The sequence below is a fragment of the Haliaeetus leucocephalus genome, unplaced genomic scaffold (genome assembly GCF_000737465.1).
Source record: "Haliaeetus leucocephalus isolate CR32 unplaced genomic scaffold, Haliaeetus_leucocephalus-4.0 Scaffold288, whole genome shotgun sequence".
Lineage (NCBI taxonomy): Eukaryota > Metazoa > Chordata > Aves > Accipitriformes > Accipitridae > Haliaeetus > Haliaeetus leucocephalus.
Genome location: NW_010972724.1, coordinates 3,256 through 25,209, shown reverse-complemented (window position 1 = coordinate 25,209; position 21,954 = coordinate 3,256). Strand labels below are relative to the sequence as shown.

The 21,954-nt window shown below is 51.5% G+C and overlaps 3 protein-coding genes across 3 annotated transcripts in view; 1 reads left to right on the top strand and 2 right to left on the bottom strand.

Moving 5' to 3' along the window:
* The window catches only part of RABL2B (RAB, member of RAS oncogene family-like 2B), an 11,835-nt gene extending 437 nt beyond the window's left edge, over positions 1 to 11,398 (top strand). Inside the window, exons 3-8 of the mRNA XM_010570100.1 lie at positions 94 to 173; positions 7,384 to 7,463; positions 8,419 to 8,530; positions 10,439 to 10,536; positions 10,788 to 10,871; positions 11,166 to 11,398. Of these exons, the coding sequence (XP_010568402.1) occupies positions 94 to 173; positions 7,384 to 7,463; positions 8,419 to 8,530; positions 10,439 to 10,536; positions 10,788 to 10,871; positions 11,166 to 11,243 (532 nt within the window). The 3' untranslated portion in view covers positions 11,244 to 11,398. The remainder of the gene's footprint in view (positions 1 to 93; positions 174 to 7,383; positions 7,464 to 8,418; positions 8,531 to 10,438; positions 10,537 to 10,787; positions 10,872 to 11,165) is intronic.
* Positions 11,399 to 12,714: 1,316 nt separating this feature from the next.
* Positions 12,715 to 16,970, bottom strand: ACR (acrosin). The gene is made up of 5 exons (XM_010570099.1): positions 15,155 to 16,970; positions 14,638 to 14,838; positions 14,034 to 14,299; positions 13,605 to 13,750; positions 12,715 to 13,141 (listed from the first exon to the last, which is right to left on the bottom strand). Exons 1-5 carry the CDS (start codon positions 15,223 to 15,225, stop codon positions 12,794 to 12,796), a joined length of 1,032 nt encoding a protein of 343 aa, XP_010568401.1. The 5' UTR covers positions 15,226 to 16,970; the 3' UTR covers positions 12,715 to 12,793.
* A 322-nt stretch (positions 16,971 to 17,292) lies between these two features.
* ARSA (arylsulfatase A) lies at positions 17,293 to 21,641 on the bottom strand. Its single transcript, XM_010570098.1, has 7 exons — positions 21,061 to 21,641; positions 20,356 to 20,574; positions 19,714 to 19,883; positions 19,090 to 19,214; positions 18,786 to 18,913; positions 18,259 to 18,361; positions 17,293 to 18,147 (listed from the first exon to the last, which is right to left on the bottom strand). Exons 1-7 carry the CDS (start codon positions 21,289 to 21,291, stop codon positions 17,846 to 17,848), a joined length of 1,278 nt encoding a protein of 425 aa, XP_010568400.1. The 5' UTR covers positions 21,292 to 21,641; the 3' UTR covers positions 17,293 to 17,845.
* Between the last annotated feature and the right edge of the window lie 313 nt (positions 21,642 to 21,954).

The window sequence follows — 21,954 nt, the reverse complement described above, 5'->3', positions numbered from 1 at the left end:
GCCCGGCCTGGGGAGCGGGTGCCGGCCCAGCGCCGGCGGTCGCTGCAGAGTGGGGGGTCGTGCTCCTCCGTCGACTCCTTAACACGGGCACAGCTGCCCCCAGCAGCTCTCCACCTTCGCCCTGACGCTCTACAAGCACCGTGCTCGGGTGGACGGGCAGGCGGTCCTCGTGGGTAAGTGGAGTGGGGGGCCAGCTGGGTGTTCCGTGGGTCCCGGGGAGAGGGTGATGCTGGCTATGTGCGGGGAGGGAAACGGCGACACGGCAGTTGGCATACTCAGCGGTGTACGGACGTGGCAGAGGAGTTCCTTGCTGTGGCAAGAGGATGCCAAACAGTGGTTTGTAGGCACAGAAATGGAGTAATGAAGGGATCAAAGAACCACAGAATGGTTGAGGCTGTCAGGGACCTCCAGAGGTCAGTCTGTCCAACCCCCTGCTCAAGCAGGGCCACCCACAGCCAGCCGCCCAGAGCCATGTCCAGATGGCTTTTGAATGTTTCCAAGGAGAGAGACTCCACAACCTCTCTGGGCAACCTGTGCCAGTGGTCAGTCACCCTCACAGTGGACAAAGTGTTTCCTGATTTTCAGAGGGAACCTCCTGTGTTTCAGTTTGTGCCTGTTGGCTCTGGTCCTGTCACTGGGCACCACTGAAAAGAGCCTGGCTCCGTCTTCTTTACACTCTTCCTTCAGGTATTTATACTCATTGATGAGATCACCCCTGAGCCTTCTCTTCTTTAGGCTAAAGAGTCCCAGCCCTCTCAGCCTTTCCTCACAGGAGAGATGCTCGTGTCCCTTCATCATCTTCCTGGCTCTTCGTTGGACTCTTTCCAGTATGTCCATGTCTCTCTTGTCCTGGGGAGCACAGCACTGGACCCAGCACTCCAGGTGTGGCCACACCAGTGCTGAGTAGAGGCAAAGAAATACTTTGCCTAATGCAGCCCAGGATACCATTAGCCTTCTTTGTGGCAAAGCCACATTGCTGGCTCCCAGTCAGCTTGGTGTCAGCCAGGACTCCCAGGGCCTTTTCTGCAAAGCTGCTTTCTCCAGCATAAACTGGGGGGTTGTTCCTCCCCAGATGGAGGACTTTGCACTTCTTCTTGTTGAACTTCATGAGGTTCCTGTCAGCCCATTTCTCCAGCCTGTCCAGGTCCCTCTGGATGGCAGCACAACCCTCTGGTGTATCAGCAACTTCTCCCAGTTTTGTGTCATCTGCAAGCTTGCTGAGGGTGCAATCTGCGCCATCATCCAGATCATTAATGAAGATGTTGAACAGGATTGGACCCAGTATTGATGCCTAGGGTACACTGCTAACTGGCCTCCAACTAGGCTTCATGCCACTGATCACCATGCTCTTGGCTGGCCATTTAGCCAGTTTTCAGTCGACCTCACTGTCTGCTCATCCAGCCCATACATCAACCACTTCTCTATGAGGCTTTTATGGGAGACAGTGCTGGAAGCCTTACAGAAGTCTAGGTAGACAACAGCCACTACTCTCCCTTCATCTACCAGGTCAGATCGCTGTTCAGTTATTAGGTTCTTCAGCTATGCCAGTAATCTTTTACATTTGACTTCCAGGCAAGGAGATATCTAAGTCAAAGGTTATCTTTGTTTTTTTCAAGGAACTGAATACCTGTTAAAGTAATTGCTGCAAGAATGCTGATTTAGCTGTGTTGGTCACTGTTAGTCAAAGTGCTCGTTGCTCAGGTTGCAGCGTCACGATGGAACTAAGCTAACTAAGATTTAAATTTTATGAAGCTAAGCTAGCTGCCCGTGAAAGTTGCCGTCCTTTTCCCCTATGTACCACCAGTGTTCACTTATAGGCCTAGCCTTGTCCATTGTCAAACCAGTTCAGGAAGCTAACCACACATATTAACTGCTCACAAAGTAAGTGAATGGGTTTCTACTCATTTGGCTTTCTAAAACGTTTCACCATGGAGGTTTATACACACCAGTGCTGGTGAAAGGGGCAGGTGGGAATGCACAGGCAAAGGAAGGAAGAGTAGAGAGTGGACTTGCTCTTCCTTGTGAGCTAGGTATTATATCAGTTTAGCTGCAGTATGAAACCATCTTCAGGCTCCTTTACTCTGTCAGTATAATAAATAAGGGAGAAGAAATATGCCATATGCTAATTACAAAATAGTCTACAGTGGGATTTAGCTGCTTATCAGCACCAATTCTAAAAATCCATGCTATAGGTTACTTTACTATTTTAGTTGCTGTTTTTTTAATACATTTTAACACAATCTTCCTATTATTGGTCATCCTTTTGTGGGGTATTTTTGATTGGTTAGTTACTTTGGGTGTATGTACCAATCGCTATATTTCAAGTTTATAGAATGTTTAAATTCTTTCTCTGGATATGTCCAGCCTGTATGATATTACTGTAAAATACCACCTATTTTATCTCAATCTTTGTTAGTTTTTTTGATAGACTACAAGCATCCTAGCTTTATCTGTCATCTGTTTATCAGTCATACTCTCAAATATCCCATAACTTCAGTTTTACCACAAGTGCTAACTTTCTATTTTTTGTGCCAACGGAGCATTGCTTTAACCTATATGAATTAGCTTCTGACAGCGCAGTATTGTTCACTGTGTGTTTGTTGTGGTTTAACCCCAGCCAGCAACTAAACACCACGCAGCCGCTCACTGACTCCCCCCCACCCAGTGGGATGGGGGAGAAAATCGGGAAAAGAAGCAAAACCCATGGGTTGAGATAAGAACGGTTCAATAGAACAGAAAAGAAGATACTAATAATGATAATGATAACACTAATAAAATGACAACAGTAATAATGAAAGGATTGGAACATACAAATGATGCGCAGTGCAATTGCTCACCACCCGCCGACTGACACCCAGCTAGTCCCCGAGTGGCGATTCCCCGCCCCCACTTCCCAGTTCCTATACCAGATGGGACATCCCATGGTATGGAATACCCTGTTGGCCACTTTGGGTCAGGTGCCCTGGCTGTGTCCTGTGCCAACTTCTTGTGCCCCTCCAGCTTTCTCGCTGGCTGGGCATGAGAAGCTGAAAAATCCTTGACTTTAGTCTAAACACTACTTAGCAACAACTGAAAACATCAGTGTAATCAACATTCTTGCATACTGAACTCAAAACATAGCACTGTACCAGCTACTAGGAAGACAGTTAACTCTATCCCAGCTGAAACCAGGACAGTGTTACAGATGGAAGTTCAAGAAAAACATTATCTTATTCTATGGTTTGAGTTGATATTCTGTACTGCTGCCTATATCACTATGATTTCTGTGTTTTCAGAGTATTGCAGCTCGGGAAGGGACTGTGAGAGGTCATCTTGCACATCTTTGCACCGGAGAAACTCTACTTAATGATACTCTTCACTGATATATATATATATTTTATGTATTTAAAGACTTCCAATGACAAAGACTGCTTAGGCCATTGTCATGGTTTAAGCCCAACTGGTTACAGAGCACCACAATGCCGCTCATTCACTCCTCCCCCCCCAGCCCCGGTGGGATGATGAGGAGAAAAATATAAAGAAAAGCTTCTAGGTCAAGACAAGGACAGGGAGGGATCACTCACCACTTATGGTCACAGGCAAAAGACAGGTTCAACTTGGGGAAGAAACAAAATCAATTTAATTTACTACGAATCAAATCATAACAAGGATACGGAGAAGTAAAATCAAACCTTAGAACACCTTCCCCCCGCCCCTCCCTCCTTCCTGGGCTCAACTCCACTCCCAGTTTTCTCTACCTCTTCCCCCCAGCGGCACAGTGGGACCGGCAATGAGGGTTGGGGTCAGTTCATCACACGTTGTCTCTGCCACTCCTTCCTCCTCAAGGGGAGGACTCCTCACTCCATCCCCAGCCTGGGGTCCCTCCTGTGGGAGACAGTCCTCCACGAACTCCTCTGGCATGGCTCCTTTCCACAGGCTGCAGTCCTTCAGACACAGACTGCTCCAGCATGGGCTTTCCCATGGAGTTACAGCCATCTTCGGGGGCATCCACCTGCTCTGGCGTGGGATCCTCCATGGGCTGCAGGTGGGCATCTCCTCCACCACTCACCTCCATGGGCTGCAGGGGGACAGCCTGACATCTCACCACGGGCTGCAGAGGCATCCCCTCCTCCGGCGCACCTCCTCCCCCTCCTTCTTCACTGACCTTGGTATCTGCAGAGGTGTTTCTCTCACATCCCACTCCTCTCTCCACTGCAGGTTTCCCTTCTTAAATATGTTCTCCCAGAGGTGCTACCACAATCGGTGATGGGCTTGGGCTTGGCCTTGGCCAGTAGCGGGTCCGACTTGGAGCCAGGGAAGCTTCGAGCAGCTTCTCACAGGAGCCGGCCCTGCAGCCCCTTCCCCACTACCAAAAACCCCACCACACAAACCCAAAACAGCAGGCTATTCCAACATATCAGGGGTCTTACTGCTAGAAAGTCTTTCTTTCTTGATACTTAATGCAAATCCTCTTTATTCAAGGTAAACCAGTTATTTCCTGTGTTTCCTGGACACTGAACAAGTTTTTTCCCTTTCCGTTTGCACCAGCTTTCTACATGTTTGAACACTGTACCTTTCCCCTTTATTGGTGAATGAAAAACTGGACATGAGCCAGCAATGTGCGCTTGCAGCCCAGAAAGCCAATTGATCCTGGGCTGTGTAAAAAGAAGCGTGGCCAGCAAGTTGAGGGAGGTGATTCTTCTGCTCTGCTCTGCTCCGCTTGAGACCCCACCTGAAGTACTGCATCCAGCTCTGGGATCCCCAGTACAAGAAAGACATGGACCTGCTAGAGTGGGTTCATGAAAATTATCAGAGAGCTGGAGCAGAGGAGGCTGAGAGAGTTGGGGTTGTTCAGGCTAGAGAAGAGAAGGCTCTGGGGAGCCCTTATTGTGGCCTTCCCATATGTAAAGGGGGCTTACAAGAAAGATGGAGAGGGACTTTTTATCAGCGGCTGTAGTGACAGGACAAGAGGCAACAGTTTTGAACTGAAAGAGGGTAAGTTTAGATTGGACATAAGGAGGAAATGTTTTATGCTGAGCGTGGTGACACTCAGGGACCACTGGAACAGGTTGCCCAAAGAAGCTGTGGATGCCCCATCCGTGAAAGTGTTGAAGGTCGGGCTGGATGGGGCTTTGAGCAACCTGATCTAGTGGAAGGTCATAGAATCATAGAATCGTTTAGGTTGGAAAAGACCTTTAAGATCATCGAGTCCAACCGTCAACCCAACACCACTATGCCCACTAAACCATGTCCTGATATGCCATGTCTACGCGTTTTTTTTAACACCTTCAGGGATGGTGACACCACCACTTCCTTGGGCAGCCTGTTCCAATGCCTGACAACCCTTTCAGTAAAGAAATTTTTCTTAATATCCAATCTAAACCTCCCCTGGCACAACTTGAGGCCATTTCCTCTCATCCTATCACTAGTTACTTGGGAGAAGATGTCCCTGCCTACAGCAGGGGGCTGGACTGGATGATCTTTAAAGGTTCCTTCCAACCCAACCCATTCTGAGATTCTATTTCTTCTCTCTTTTAGGGTAGATGACATCACTTTATTCTGCCTTTTCTCATAGGGCATTTCCACCCCTTACAAAAACCTTGCCACTTAAACCCAATACAAGGTTTCAGAAAAGAGCCATGAGAGCAATTGAAAGATGGTAAAAAGGGGCCTAATGATGGGAGACTGAGTCTGGTTAGTTTCTCAGGAAGAAGGTAAAATACCAGCAAACAGGAACTTGGTACAAAAGGAGGCTTCAGCATAGCAAGAAATATTTAACAGACTCTAGCTGATGTTAGGTAAACTCAAAAGATAAGGTGGGGGGTTTTTTAACCAGTAAGTGAAATTACTATTAAGGCAACTTGCAAAAGTATGGATTCATATGTCAGGGACTTATTTTTAACATGGATTTAGTACTTTATTAAGTAACTTGCTCTAGTTTAAGTAATTCATCTGGCCTGTGTTATACAGGAGTTCACAGTGTCTTCTATTTTCACCTTTTATGAACATAATGCTGATCATCCAAGCTACCTTGCAGAGAAGACCTCTCATGAAGTGTGATTTGTAAAGACCGGTAGTTTGATCTGAAGGCTTTAAATTGTGCAGATTTACCACTTCCCTTGCTAGTTTAATTTTTACTCTTAATGGCCATTGCCAAATTCTGTGTGGTAGAGTTAGGATTGCATTAAAATGTGGTGTATTTCTTTACTATATGAATCTTATTTTTTCCCAAGGATTTTAAGGTTGATAAATTCCTATGTTCTGGAGTTACATGGGGTATGACAGGCAAGATCTGGAGGATTTAGTAATAAAAGCATCAGTGTTTTTCAATAAGCCATGACAAGTTCTCTCATGACAGCTGCCACATTGTTTGGGAAATTAATTTAGGGACATTCAGTAGGTTGTGGTCACTGACACCTCTTTTTTCCTTGTAAGTGAGGATTCTGAAATGGCACATTAAAAGGATCAGGCAATTTTAGAAGCTAAGCAGAACTAGCCAAAATTAATGCAAATGTGTTCTGATAAGTACTTGCCTATATTTTGGGCAGTTTAAGAAGTTACCATCCTGCAAGTCTGATACAGTATCCAGTCAGAAACTAGTTTCAATGCAAAGTAAACACTAAGGAAAGTGGCTTATTCAGCTTAGGGTGGAGTGGCATGCTTCAGTCTAGCTGACAGAAGTGTAACTGTATCTGATGGTTCTTAGTTGGAAGTTGTGTAAATTTATACAACAAATAAGACACAAATATTAGCCTATAAATCTAGTAAGAAGAGGTGGGGAGATCTCTACCTGAGACGCACAAACAGAAAAAAGGCATTAAAATGTTGATGACTGTTCAGGTATGCTTCATGATACCTAGTCTACAAGGTACTTAATGAATTGGGACTTGTCTGTCTCAGGCTAACTTACTGACCCTTTGTAATTTTAGAACGAGTCATGCCCCTGGAAAGAGCAGAGTTAGACTGTCTGAGAAAGGAGATGGAACATTTCCTATGACAGGCACCTGGCTATTTATCACCATGTCAGCAATCAAGCTGTTTCAAGATGTTTAGATTTTGTTTCCTGTTGTCATCTCTAGTGACAAAGAACATTGTTATGACTCTTTGCACTTTTGACTAGCTTTGTCTTACTGTCCTTTATAAGTCATGTCTGCTGATGACTTCTCTTTTGCTAATATGTTTATAGCAATGTTCAGTGTCAGCACAACTCGTAGCTAAGCCTTGCTAAGTAAAGGTACTAGTTTTGCATAATCTCTTAGCCCTGGAATGTTTCAGATTAGTGAGGTGAAATCTAATTTGTGACCCCGAGTAGATGGACTGGGCTTTGTGTCCTGGGTTTAAGTTGTGAGGAAGACAGAACCTGGCAAGTTGTGTCATTCTAAGCTTGTTTTTTGTGTCTTACAGACTTCTGGGACACAGCTGGACAGGAGAGGTTCCAGAGCATGCATGCATCCTATTACCATAAGGCTCATGCTTGTATCATGGTAAGGGTAGTGTCTCAACTGTGGTCTGATGGAATTTTGACTAATAACAGTCCCAGCTGACACTTGGCCTGTATGTTACTTTTTATGATTACGCTGCCTTATATTTCTTGTCTCTTCCAGCGGTTTAAAAAACTTTCCGATATTGTTCTTTCTTCTCTCACCAGATAAAACCAGTGTAGTTGGGTATGTTTAGCTCTCTTCTGCCTTTCCTGATGGCACTCACTATATTCCCTGACTTTGCTATCTTCTAAATTTCATTACTTTTGTCACTGCCTTTCCAGTAAGGTGGTATGAACAACTGAAAGTACTTATTTACAACCAGTCCTGTCAGAGGTGATGTGAGGGAGAGGGCATTCCTTTCTTGTTCTGGGATGTGACTATTGGATTAGTACAAAACTGTTCTGACTTTCGGCAGGTTACTATATAAGACATTCTTCTCCGGTCTTTTGCCTTTCTATTTTCCTATACTTTGCAATTCCCATTTATTAGCTCAGATCAGTCTTGTTTCCTGACTCTTAACCCGCTTAGGTCTCTTGGTTTGTACTGTTGCTCTAACTTTCCACTATTTCTCATCACTTGTGAGCATCAGTCAACTTCACTGATATTTTAATTGTTAAAATAGAGAAGCCTCATATCTGACCCTACTTAGCAGAACAGATCTTTCCCAGTGCTTGTTCACTGTCATGGGTGATAGAGTGCTTGTCATAGTACAAAATAAGAATGAAAGGAAAATGAGGGACTATTTCCTGCACTATGCAAAGAAATGGCCTGGCTGCATGTTTCAAGGCTTGCTGGATATTCTCCATTTTCTCTTTCATCCTTTCTAACAAAAGCCAGTTTTCTTTGTTGATGTCCTCCTGGGAAAATTCTGGATTCCATACTTGTGTTTGGTGCAGTGGGTTGATCAGGCGCTGTCCTGCTGTTGGCCCCATGTTAGCTGGTTCTTTTTTGGAAGGTGTTTGATGTGCAGCGGAAAGTCACCTACAAGAACTTAAACAGCTGGTACAAGGAGCTGAGAGAATTCCGCCCAGAGATTCCTTGCATTGTGGTGGCCAACAAAATTGATGGTAAGTATATCTTCTTTCAACCTGTCAGGATTGTGATGTGATTCTCTTCTGACCTGGCTCAGAAAGAATACCATTCATTCGTTAGGTCCAGATGAGTTCTTGAGTATTAGTCCCTCAGGGCTGTATTTTACCAAATGAATAGCTGGGTCCTCTACTGACCTTGCTTGCTGTCTTACAGGCTCTTCTGCTTGCTTTACTAGCAATAAAAATACAAATTTGATCTATTTAAAGTTTATTCAAGTGATGTCCTTCCAATTCTGTCATTACCACGTTGCCCATTTCATCCAGCAAGAACCTGGAAGCTGATTGGAGCACTACCTAGTAAAAAATTGCAGGATGTCTTGCTGGAAAAGAAGCATAATCTGTTATGTGGCTTCCCCTGATACAGTCAGTAACTGCCTTTGTATTGCTAATTCAGCCTGCAGGTTTCCGTGGGACTCCTCTGTGCTAAAGTGTCTAAGTATACCTGCTGGCAAAATTGTTCACCTTCCTGTGCAGATGACTGGATTATTCCCTCCTCTTAGGAATGCCAGCTAGGCATTCGTTGTTACTATCATTTGGGTTGTGATCTGTCTCCTGCATCCTGTGGGAATGCATAACACATCAGCTTTCTGCTCAGCATCAATGAGAGAACACATACCCTTAGGACCATAGTCTGCTATTCTTTATCAAGTACAGTGTCAGACATGGTCTTCCTTGCTGACATTCATGGTAGAAATATTGCAGCTATGAATGGGTGTGTCCATCTGAATAATGTGTCTGGGCTCCCACTGTAGTCTACAGAAGTTCATTATTGTTCAGTGGTTTAGGGCAGGACTGATCTTACCTAATAAAAGCCTTTCCTATAGGACATGTCAAGCCAGCCTTGAATCCACTGATTGCATGGACTGTACAGGAAGTCCAAGGCAAATGGACTTGGTGTTGACAGACATATTGTAGACAGAACCTCTGCGTAGATGAATCCTGCTCTTAGTGTTCTGTGTATGAGTGGACACTGCTCCAAGACAGTCCTCTGCCTTGCCTTCACTTGCTGTATTCCACCTGGACTAGAAAATGATCAGCCCACAGCTCTTAACACAGGCCCAGTCTGTAGAACAGTTGATCCAGCTTCCTGCAAAGAGGTAGGGAGCAGCTGCCTGGGCAGTGCTCACTGGCAAGCATTTGGAGTCTGAACTACTTCAGCTGTTGCTTCTTTGAGAAAAGGCGAATCATGTGGAGTCATCCTCCTGTGCTGACATACAGGCTGGCTATCTATCAAAACTTTGAGCTGTTACTGCTGTGTCAACATGTCCTGTAAATATGCAGTAGATTTGTTCCAAAACTGAAATAAAGCTTGTGGCCTACTAAGGTTGGGGTAGCTGGACCTAGCTCCCCGTTAAGTAAAAATATGTAACAGTTGAGTCATTTGTGTAGTGTGAGCATGCCCTTGACTCACAGGAATATAGGTAACATGGCATAAAGGCAGTGGGGAGTTCTGGTTAAAAGGCCAAACTGGAGAGAGAGGCATGACTAGTACTGGCAGTGATGTCCAGGTCATGTGGACACACAGCAAAAATCATAGGGAAGTGCCTGGAAAACATTCATAGTTGCTGCACAGCAAGTGAACTGATATGTTCTAAGCTGCAAAGCATTATTCATTTATAGCACAGCAGAATCCATCTATAATTTAGTCAAGCACCATGAATAAATGAACAAGAATTTTTTTGTGTCTTCTTGTTAACAGCTTGCTGATGCTGTTGCTTTTAAAACCCTAGAGCTTTTGGGGAGGACTCTCCTAGCCTTGTACTACAGTGAGGAGGCCTTGACAGCTAAATCAGGCTCTGGTCTCCATCTGTTCTACCACTTGGGCATATGTTGGCATTCAGCCCACAGTGATGTCTTACTGACCGCTTCTTTTTTTGCCCCCAGCGGATGTGAAGGTGACCCAGAAAAGCTTCAACTTTGCCCGGAAGTTCAGTTTGCCCTTTTACTTTGTGTCTGCTGCAGATGGCACCAATGTAGTGAAGGTAAAACATAGCTATTTGGCTCAGCATCCATGAGACCCCTATACAGTCCAAGGACATGGAGACTGCTGTAGGCAAAGAAAACAGAAAATGGGCTAGTACATCTGTTTGGGTGCTTGTGAGGTCCTGGTAGCTATAGGTAGTTGCAGAGGTGTTTTGTTTTGTTTTTTTCTTGGGGTGTGGGAACAGTTTCCATATGTTACAGAAACACAGTGCCCCTTACTCTGAGTGACAAGCATTCTCCTTCTCATCAGCTCTTCAATGATGCTATCAAACTGGCAGTTGCTTACAAACAGAATTCAGGAGATTTCATGGATGAGGTCATGCGAGAACTGGAGGTAAGAAAGGCTCTGCTTACGGCACTCCTCCTAAGTGATTAGCAGCTCTGCTCTTTTTTCCCTCAGGGAAAGCAGAGCCTGTGGTAAAGGGTGAAACTTTGCAGGCATGGAAAGACTTGCCTTGTGCTAGTGACACCATAGGGTTTGTGTGCTGCTCGTGTCTAGGCCGGAAGGGGCGAGATGGTGACCCTCTGAAGAGCCCACAATGCCCTAGACCGAATTTGAACGAACCACAGCAGAGCGTAGCTGTTGCTCTCATGCTTCTCAGCAGTTCCTTGTCCTGCTCCTTTCCAGAGCTTTGACCTGCAGAAGAAGACTGAGAATTCGTCGGATAAAGAGAGCTGCCCTGAGGAGAAGCCCCCATCTGCCTAAGCCCTGGACCCTGAGTCTGTTTCTCCATTTGCTCTAGATTTCTGGGGCTAGTTAGAGCTGGCCTTCACAGAGGAAAGTGATTTTTCTCATGCCCTGAGAGCTCTGGTGATGGGCAGCTGGGCTTCTCCCCTTCTTGTGGGAGACTGTCTGAGTATGACCTTCCTTGACTCGGCCCTACCCACTGCACATCATGGTCAAGGAAAGGGTGAAAGTATCCACATGGTTGCTAGTTACTGCATGCTTCTTCAAGGCAAATCTTGCCAGGAGAGCGGAGGCACTCTTGGACCCGCAGGGAAGGGTCCTGCCCAGATGCTTTAATGATACCTACTGGAGAAAACAAACACTAAAGAATTTTTTTTATAAAGCTTTGAGCTTGCATTTTTCCTGAACTTTTGTTATAAGGCAGTCCGGTTACTATACAGTGCAAGTCCAACTGCCAGCCCTCCCCATTGCTTTCACAGCCTAGCCGGTGCTGCCTCTCTATCCACCCCTGTCATCTCTGCTGCAGAGTTTCTTTGGGTTTCCTTCCCCATTCTGTTACAGATCAGCCAGATCCAGCAGACTTCTGAACATAAGGGATTTCTCCTTTCAGGTCCACTAGAGCTGAATCAGGTAGGTTCTCACACCCAGGAGGCTTGTCCTATCCCAGCCTAATGGATGTGGCTGCTGCTGTTCCCAAGTGTGTGTCCAAGAGACTTACGCTGCATTCCAAAGAGCCAGGCACAGAAACACACAGACTTACACAATTAATGTGAACGGCAAAACAGACTGACATAGAGCAATGCTTTTACCAACATCCATGCATAAGTAACCACCACTTACATAAATATGAACACAGTTCAGTCCTTTTCTGCCTTTCCAGATGATCAGGATTAGCTGTTTACCAGTGAAACATAAACACACTTTCACTCCCTAGATTCATAAGCACAGCACATTCATAGATTCCTCAAATAACAGCGTAGAAATTAAGTCCATGTAATATACGTGGCTGGATGTCAAGCTCCTTACCTAGTCATTGGTGCAAACCTTGGGTCTTTCTAGATCCATCTCTCGTGGGTCATGAGAGAGTCCAGTTTCAAGTTCATTGGTGCATTGTACACACACAAGGGATCCCACCAGTAGCCACTATAAGACACTTTGTGTTCCCAACTGCTGTCCCCAAGACCTCTAGCCCCCTAGGAACTGTGTGTTCCCTTCTTGCATTGCACCCTCACCCTCCTCTGACCAGACACGGTTTCAGCCCTTTTGAGTGACGCTTCCCCTTTGTGCCCTACTTGTCTGCCTGCAGCCTTGTTTTGCAAGTGCCGGGCATGGATGTCCTGGCCTTGCACAGGAGACTTGAACTGGACTGGAACATGGTTAACTGTGAAAATTGGCAACTTTATTTCAAGAACTAAGTCAACTTCACCATTTGCGTGCACTCAGAGGAGTGTGGGCAGCACAGAGCAGGCCTTTGACACTGTGGCTGTCTTTGGATCAGCAGGCATTGCGGCAGAAGGAAAAGGTCGTGGTACACTGCAGCCTGCACTGGATCCTGTTCACCCTGCTGCTCAAGCCTTTTTTCCCCTTAGGACCTGCAGGAGCTCCTGCAGCAGGTTAAAGAATTCCACCAGCTTCTGGCGTGGAAATGGGCAGGGTGTAAACCTGCCCGATTGTGTTGGTATTGGCTTTGGCCTCTGAAAGGGGGTTGAGGTGAACACTGGCCGTGGTGTTGGAGTAGATGTTCCTGCTGGGCGCAGTCCCATCTGTACCAGGATCCAGTCGTAAAAGTGCTGAGTGGAGGTGTAGACTCCGGGCCGTTTTGCTCTTGCACAGCCTTTCCCCCAGCTGGTCACTCCAACAAGCCAGAAGTAGTCATAGGTGTTATCTTTGCACACGAGAGGGCCACCGCTGTCGCCCTGCAGCAGAGGAGAGAGGGTTAAGGTGTTGTTGGGTGGCCTCTGTCAGCACTGTGGCTGTCTCCTTCTCTCTCACAGCACCTGCCAGAGCTGTATTCACTGCACAGAAAGGCTCTGCTCAGGTGCTGGAGCCTACAGACCCTTGTCTGGGGGGGGGTCGTGGGCCTGTAAGGCAGGGCTGTCTCTCATCTCTGCACAGTGATCCTGGATGTGTGGAAGACGGATGTTCCCGCATTGGGATCTGGACCTGTGGGCTGCCAAGAGCACTGGACGGGCTTTCTGGGCAGAGTCCCAGGCCTCTGGGACAAGGGGGCACTGGGCAAGGACCTGCAGATGGGGAAGGGGAGGTAAGCCCCAACAGCGGGAGGGTGACTTGCCAGGCAAAGCACGCGCCGGGGTATGTTTGGGCGGTTGTGACAGGGCTGCCTGTGCTGCTGGGGGTTGACTTGTAGCACGCTCCTACCTGGCAGGTGTCGATGCCACCCTGCGGATAGCCAGCGCACAAGTTGTGGGTGTGGATGGCCCCTCTATACCACCGGGTGCTGTTACAGAGGTTGATGTCAATGAGGTGGACCTTGGCCTCCTGCAGGACATCAGCTGATCTTCCAGCTGTGGGCAGAGAAAGGAATTAACACCCAGCAGCTTGTCACCAGTTCTGCTCCCCTGGCTGGGTGAACCCCTTCCCTAGGGCTTGGCTTTGCACCTTGATGGTGTTGCACCGGTGTTTCCCTTCGGTCGTGCTTTGGGTAACGGGTCAGGCCCATCTCTCTATAGACAGGCATACGCCCCCGCAGCCTGGCTCTGGCTTTCGCCTCTGCTGTCAGGAAGCCCAAGCCCTCTCCCCAGCGTGCCGAGCTCACGCTCGGGACACGAGTACTTTTGGGGAACTCACATCTGGCGGTCGTGGAACCCCAGCCACTGACGTAGCAGGTGGTCAGCTCTGACACTCTCAGCGAGGCGTCGGGCACACAGGCAAGCTGTATGTAGTAGCTGCACTGGACAGGCTGGTCCAATTCCAGCAACGCAATGTCGTTCCTCTCCGAGATGTTACTATAGCGTTCGTGAACCAGCAGCCGCTTAATATTGCGCACTTGGGCCTCAGGGCCCAGCTGAGTCAGCTGGGTGGCTCCGATCACCACGCGCCACATCGTGACATAGCTGGAAGGCAGACGGAGAGAGGGGTCAGAGGGAGCGGAGCCATGTGCTGCAGCAGCCTGGCAGTTCCCTGCCTTCTGCTTCACAAGGGAGAGAGGAAAGCAGTGCCACAGAGGGTGTGACAGCCCTAGCATGCCTTAGGCACAAGGAATTTCGAGCCGGACGCTGCTAGGAAGCAGCGGCACGAGCCCAGCCTTCTCCTGAGCAGTCTCTCAGCTGGGCTCTGCAGTGCCCAGGCAGCGGGCGTACTGCAGGGAAACGGGACGGGAGTAGCACGGGGTGCTGCGGACAGGGCACCTGCCGGTGTTGTGGGGATATCCCCGTTCCCTGGTCCTCCTTACCTGGCCTCAATGAAGCAGTGAGCTGCCGTGAGGACCCACTGCGGGCTGATGAGGGACCCTCCGCATATATGCCCCGTGCCTATTTTCCAGGGATCCTGGATGCTGACGATCCAGGGCCAGGCCCCCGGCTGGGCATCTGTGCCACCCACGACGCGCGACATGCCGTAGTGAGAAGCCATGGGCCGGAGCCCGCAGGTCCCGCTGTAACCAGAAACTCATTACTGTCCTGCTCGATGGCTTGCTGCTGTCCAGGCTGAAGGTCAGCCGCCTTCCCTCCCCACAAGGCGCTGCATGGGCAGCAGGGCCAGGGAACGCCGTGGGGCGTGCGTCCGTCCACCCCCGTTTCTGCTTTAGCCGCATAGACGAGTTGAGCCAGCAGCCTGGGTGCTGGCAAGGAACTGAGGCTCCCACGTGGGGTTCGGGAAGCTGCGGTGTGGCCACGGGGGACAAGCGGACACCCTCCAGTGAACCCCACAAGGGTTGCCCAAGCTCCGTCCCAGAGCCTCGGCCCACTTACCCACAGTTGTCCCACGTGCCGTGCGCAGGCCGGCACACGGCCAGCAGGACGAGGAGGGGGAGCAAATTCATCGCTGCCAGCGGCACGTGGCAGCTGCAAGAACCGAGGGCTTGTTGCTACCAGTAGTGCCCGCGGTGCTCACGTTGCCCGCGGTACCCTTGGCCCCAGTGCTGATGTCACAGAGTCGCTGGTTCCGAGTGCTGGGCACGGGCAGGGGGAGGCAGCATGGGGGTTCCAAGCAGGAGGGGAGGCAGAAGCTGGGATCGGACACCCCCGAGGGACCCTCGCTGAATGCTCTGCTTGCGGGTTGAGGGGGTGCAGGCCCTGGGGCAGGCAGCAGCGCCTGACTCTGAGCGCTGCCTGCTAACAGCTAGCAGGAAAAACACGAGTGTGGCATCATAGTTCACTGCCACCCTGCTCTCTGCAGCCGTTTGCCACCAGCTCCTTCCCCAAAAACATACACCAGAGAACATAACTACTCCAGGCAGTATGCACGTGTTTGGGTGTTGAAGAGCCAATCTGGTTACAGCCGCGGCAGGCAAGCAGTGATGTGCAAGCCAAATAAGCCAAGCATACCCAAGCAGTGTCAACCTTCCTGCACAAAGCACAGTGAAACACAGATGCAGCACAGTCCACGCTGACTGTGTCAGCCACAGCAACACCCTCTGGCAGGCTGCATGTCCTTGCTGTCTAGGAGTTACATTGCTGTTCTGGGCCAACGCTGACAAGGGCAGCGGTGGCACCTCGTCTGCGTGGCCAAAGACATGCAATTCGAAGCTCTAGACAGAGAAGGATGCTCCTGCTTTCAGGCACACATGCCATTCTCCATGGCTTTGGTAAATCCTGTATCAGCCGCATCTCATCAGTTTGCCTTCTACAGCTGTATGGTGCTGCTTTGCTCACACGCTGGAATGTAGGGCAGTCACGGGAGACAAGCAGGTGCCAGCCACGTGCGTTGCATTTGCTGAGCAGGACTAGGTCCCCAGAGGGTAGAGAGCAGTGGCTTGGAGAACGGCAGCCTCAGAGCTCGTGAAAGGTGCAGGAGCTTCCTGCTGCCATCCTGGCTTGTGTGGATAGACATAAGGCACACAACTGAGTGCCAACCTGGGCCCTAGGATGACAGGGCAGGCTCTGTCAGAAAGTGGAAGAGCTGCTCTCAAGGCACTTGAGGCATAGCATGACTTCACAGGCACCAGAATGGGGCCCCAAACAAACTGGACTCAAGCCTGCTTTGTTTTTTGAAAATTGACCTCAAGGTAGTGCCCCATATCTGCTTAGAGCAGACAGAAGGCCTTAGAGAAGAAAACTTGTCTTCTGTGGATACTCTGCTATTCCAGTACCAGATTTCGCAGGTGGTTAAGGCGGATTGATGTGAGAGGTGGCCACACTTCACAGATAATTGAGGGAAGAGTTGGGGTCATTTTGGGGAGAGGAATCTGGCAGGGACAGCAGTACCCAGGAAACCGCATCGGTAATGCCATGGAAGTCCAAGGTGACCGAGCACCCGAAACACCAAATCTGCCCACAGATGTAGCAAGCCTGGGAGCAAGGGGGAAAAAATAACCCGGGGGTAGGTCCCTTGACTGGGAGGAGACAAGGGCGGAGAAAGGGGGAGTCAAGGAGGATGAGGGGGATGTCCAAGCACGGGAACTGGAGAGAAGGGGGATCAAGGAGCTAGTCACACAGAAGCAAACTGCTGGCTGGTTTGTTTGTTTGACCGAGCCCTGCACCTAGTCACCACAGTACGTCCTACCTTCTTTTTGAGAGTGATTCCAAACCCTTTTCTGTGTGGCCCCACTCTGTACCCGGTGGGGGAGTGGGTCCAGAGGCCTGGCTGCTAGCAATGGCAGAAGGGAACACAGGTCCTAGGGACCCAGCAGCTGGAAACACCGAGCGTCCAGGGCCAGCTTCGGGTGGGAGCACTGTGTGCGTGTGCAGTTCACTAGTGAACTGGAAGCTGGACTAGCTCATAAGTAAGAAGGGCGAGACCCTTTCAGCCATGTGGATGGCACGTGGTTGCAGCCCACCTGACTGATCAGCCCCAGCTTCCGTAGACCTTACAAGAGGCCTAGGCCTGCCAACCACATCTCCGCCTCCTGGCGTCGTGAAGCACTTGGAGGTGCTTGAGCTTGCATACCCAGAGCTGCTTCCCACCTAGGCATGTCCACTCTGCACTAGCGGCACAAGGTCCTGCCTCTGAAGCTGCCAGGACCATCCATCCCATCCTTCTCTTGCTGTGCTCTCGGCCCCTGGCAAGTGATGGTGCTCCAGCTCCCAGCTCTGTTCCCACCCAGGGGTGCACAGCATGCCTCCAGCTGAGGGGGGACCTCTGGACACTGGGGCATGCCCTTTGCTTCATCTTGATCATGGTTTGAAAGGAGCTGTTCCGGCTCTGGAGGCGATGCCATATCATGGTTCTTCCCTGAACAAGTCAGGGTTTCTCTCAAGAGGCCTCAGCTTGAACGTCCTGCATGGAGCACAGGGTCCACTGATCTGCACTCCTGGCAGGGTCCGTAATCTCCCCAACCCACAGTTTGCCTCCCCAGTGCTCCATCAGTCAGAGCTGTCACTGAGCCCAAGCTGCAGGGTAGCTCTAAGGCTGAGCTTGGTTAGTTGGGGGTGGGGGGTGTCTGGTGGGTTTGGGATAGGGTTCCAGTGCAGAGCAACTGAAGGGGATGGAGCAGCAAGATGCTAGGAGCAGCGGCAGCAGGAAGGCTTAGGAGTACAGTCTGGTACACAGCAGGGCTGCAGGGCAGGATCTCCGCCCTTCCTGATCTGGCTTTCCCCAAACTCCATGCGCTGTTCAAAAAGCACTTTCTGCAGTTCGATCTCCCTCAGGACTTGCAGAACCTCCGGCCCTGCACAGCTTTGCAGCAGATCGTAGTTCTCAGCCGGGTCTGACTCCAGGTCAAAGAGCAGCGGGGGCAAGTGAGGGGTCAGTGGGGTCAGCCCATGGCAGGCCTGGTCTGGGGTCGTATCACTGTGAAAGGAACCTGCAAAAGAAACCCCCAGGTGTAGCTTAGTTTCTTCTCTGAGCTTTGGACAGGAAAACTCTACAGGACTTCACAAAGGTGCCCATGCAGAGGACAGGAGGCGGCACCAACCTTGTGTGAAGTAATGGGCCTTGTACTTCCCAAGCCTGACAGCGAAGGGGCCGTGCAGTGGGTCGGGGGACGGCGGGTAGAAGAACATCGTCCGACGGGGACTCTGCGGGAAGCAGCAGAGCTGAGCTCACCTGTGCAGCCATGAGGATGAAGAAGAGCCTGCAACAGGACCAGGCAGACTCCAGGGAGTCACGCAGGAGCCCTGACACTACAGCCACAACGTGGCCAGAGATGGGGGGAAGCTGACGAGCAGCAGCAACATCCTGTTTGCTCCCTACTCAAAGCAACTGGGGCTCTGTCCGCCCACTGCAGCCATGGGGGCTTGGTTTGGCAACACGTTGCAGTTGTTAGAGCAGAACAGCCTGGGAAGCCCAGGAACTCCATGGCGTGACCCAGGCCAGACCCAAGGTCCCCACAGCTCATGGATCTCCTCCGACCCCCAGCTGGCTCTGCTCACCAGGCACACAGCTCCAGCCCCACACCAGCCTTCATGCACCATGCCAGCCGAACCAGCCCACAGGACTCACCTTCCCCGACCCAAACAGCACTGGACTCAGGTCATAGCCATCCAGGGCAACTCTGGGAAGAGCTGCTCCAGCCAGGTTAGTCAGTGTTGGCAGGATGTCCAGGGTGCTTGCCAGCTCGTGCGTCACTCCTGTCACCCCACACAGCAAGGCACAAGGAAAGGTTCAAGCACCCGATCCCACTCCCGGCCCTGCCATCCTCACTTCTCTCCTGCCCTCTGCTAGTCCCGGGGCAGCCCAGCTGCCATGACACCCCTGCCTTGGCTGGCATCAGCACGCAAAAGGCACAAGCAGCGCCAAGTCTCACCTGGCGTGATATGGCCTGGCCAATAAGCCACCGCTGGTTCCCGCATGCCACCTTCATATGTTGTGCCCTTCCCACACTTCAGAAGGCCAGAGCTGCCTCCATGTGCCATCCGCATGGTGGAAGGGCTGTGAGAGAGAAGAACCACCTACCATCAGTTTCACGGGTTCACGCTACCCCTTTCCTGATGCTGCCAACGGGGCCATGCAAGAGACACGGTGCCACCGAGCGCCACTGCCTTCCTTCTCAGCCTTGTGAGGCAGGAGACAGGGGGCAGGTGAAGAATCCAGGCTGTGCAAGACACCTAAGCAGGGCACCAGAGACCAGTGCCACCCACACACAAAGGGAATTGGGGTAGATTCGGGCTGTACGCTCCTGGCCCAAATCCTGTGAGGTTTCTGCCCACGAGGAGGGGCACAGCGGAGTCACAGGAAGAAGGACTGCACTGGGCCATCTCCAGAGCAGCATCCACCTCTTGCCTCTCACTTCAGGTCACTGGGGTCTCACCTGACAATGCCATACCACATCCCTTTTGCCCCAGCCAACCAATGTCTCATTCCAGTTCCCCCCATACCATGGCAGCAGAATCTTATCAGCGACAAAGTTGCCCCTGCTGAGCCCACTCACCCGTTGTCAGAGGTGAAAAACACCAAGGTTGTGTTCGCAACACCATTTTCCTCCAGCGCCTGCAGCAGCTGTCCCACCGAGCCATCAAACTCCAAGAGCGCATCACCAAACGGCCCACGCCGTGACTGCCCCACATACTCCTGGCTTGCAAACTGGGGGTAGTGGGTATGCTGGAGAAAGGGCAGAGAAGACTACTACGCAAACTCCCCCACAGCTGCATCTGGTTCCCAGTTCACCCGGGGACAGTGAACACCCCAGCTAGGACGTGGAGATATGTGACAGTACCCAGGAGATGAGAGGAGGCTTGTCCCCAAGCTTCAGAAGCATCTCTCAGAAATGGCACAAAGGACCTGAGCCCCAGGAGAGGATGTGGAGCCCCAGAATGGGAACTTCTCCCGGGTGGACTCCTGGCCCACAGGAGCGGGCAAAGCTCCAGAAAGAAGCGGCCCCAGAACATTCCCAGAAGGGTGCTGCCACAAGACCTGGGTGTAGGAATGGCAACCCCAGGTCACCCAGGGGCAGGTATTGACTGCTCAGCACAGTCCTGGGGCTGCAGAAGCTGAGATGCTTCCCTGCTCTCCCCACAGGACAAAGGCTCCCTTCCCCACCCTTGGGCCCAGAGCAGTCTTCCCCCTCTCCTACGTGGGAGGCATAGTAGAGCAGGAACGGGAGGCCTCGTCGGGCACAGTCAGCGATGAAGTCCCGGGAGAATTTGTTGTAGAGTGGCACCAGATCAGGGAAAGAGACCGGCTGCTGCACGATGCTCTGGTTCCAGAGCAGCGGGACTGGCACTAAGCCTTGGTCACAAGTCCCAAAACACTTGATGTCAGGCGGGAAGCAGGTAAGATTCTGGCAGGGGCCCTGGAGAGAACAAAAAACACTTTGTCTGCTACCTGTGTTGCAGGACAGCGAGGGGAGGGGAGCAAAGAGTCTCACAGCGCCCACCACCAGCTCCTACAGGCACCCTTTGGGCAGCCTCTCCCAGAAGCCCAGGGGTCTGTGCCCACCCCAGAACTGTCCAAGGACCGTGCTGCCCCAACATCACTTTCCCCTGGCAGCAATTCAGATCTTTCTTTGCAGCCCAGAAGCTGACCCTCCCTCCCGTGACATGGGGTGTATGTCCCCATGCACAGCTGCCACCCACATTTGGCAAAACTGCCCTACCATAGGAGCACCTCAGAGCTGGGCTTTGCCCACCAGCATCCACCTCCCCGGCCTGCAGCCATCCATGCCCATCTGCCCAGGCAAGCACTAACCTGGGCTGTGTGCTCCCAAGCAAGCTTCACCTTTCAGGCCCTCTCCCCAACCAGCCCCGGAACACCCTCCAGGGCTTGGCAGGCCTCTCACCTGGTCATGGGAGTAGGGCACCCCCAAGAAGTGGTCAAAGCCCTGGTGGACGGGCAGGAAGGATCCATTAATCCCCAGGCCAAGGTGCCACTTGCCAACCATGGCCGTGGCATAGCCCTCAGCCTTCAGCACCTCTGCAATGGTGACCTCAGAGAGCGGCAGGCCTCCCTGTGAGTCTGGGTTGAACACACCCGGGTAAACCCCAGAGCGCATCTGGAACCGGCCTGTCATCAGGGCTGCCCTACAGGTGAGGGTCAAAAGAGAGAGAGGAGACGGGCATCGCACTGGACGTGGCGCAGGTCATGGTGCTCAGCCTCCACAGAGGGCGGGTGCCCTGTTCCTCGGGACCTGGCAGCTTGGCTCCCCGGTCTCCTGGCTGCCCCTGCCACCTCCCCCATCTGCTAGGACCTGCCACCACCACCCTCAACAGAGCAGCCAGACCTTCGGGCCTCCTGGAACACGGCGGGTTTACCAAGCCCCCCTTCCTCCCAGCACCGCAGCTCCCTAGCTAGGTGCCAAGCCGCGTCTCGACGCTTCCTCCATCCCCGCCCCGGGGCCCCGCAGTCCGTCGCCAGCGAGCAGGGCGGGCCGTACCGGGACGGGCTGCACACCGGGCAGCTGCTGTAGAAGTTGGTGAACCGCAGCCCTCGGGAAGCCATCCTGTCCAGGCTGGGCGTGGCAGAAGAAGGGTGCCCGTAGCTCCCCAGGTCCCCGAAGCCCAAGTCGTCCGCCAGCAAGAGGACGAAGCTGGGGGGGACGCCGGCCGCTCCGCGCAAGGCCAGCAGCACCAGGGCCCACGGCAGGCCCCGGCCCCGCGGCCCCATGGCGCTGCCGCCCGGAGAGGCCCCGCGGCCCGCCGATACGCGCGCTCAGCTCGGGCTACGGCGCTGCGCT

Coding starts and splice junctions, on each gene's coding strand:
- ACR (XM_010570099.1), bottom strand. CDS start 15,225: ATGAATTTGCTCCCCCTCCTCGTCCTGCTGGCCGTGTGCCGGCCTGCG. Junction 14,839..15,154: donor GGCACGTGGGACAACTGTGG/GTAAGTGGGCCG, acceptor TTCTGGTTACAG/CGGGACCTGCGGGCTCCGGC. Junction 13,142..13,604: donor GTGGCATCGACACCTGCCAG/GTAGGAGCGTGC, acceptor CCTCTGCTGCAG/GGCGACAGCGGTGGCCCTCT.
- ARSA (XM_010570098.1), bottom strand. CDS start 21,291: ATGACAGGCCGGTTCCAGATGCGCTCTGGGGTTTACCCGGGTGTGTTC. Junction 18,914..19,089: donor GCCAGGCCATATCACGCCAG/GTGAGACTTGGC, acceptor GTGGGGTGACAG/GAGTGACGCACGAGCTGGCA. Junction 18,362..18,785: donor TGCTGTTTGGGTCGGGGAAG/GTGAGTCCTGTG, acceptor TGCTTCCCGCAG/AGTCCCCGTCGGACGATGTT.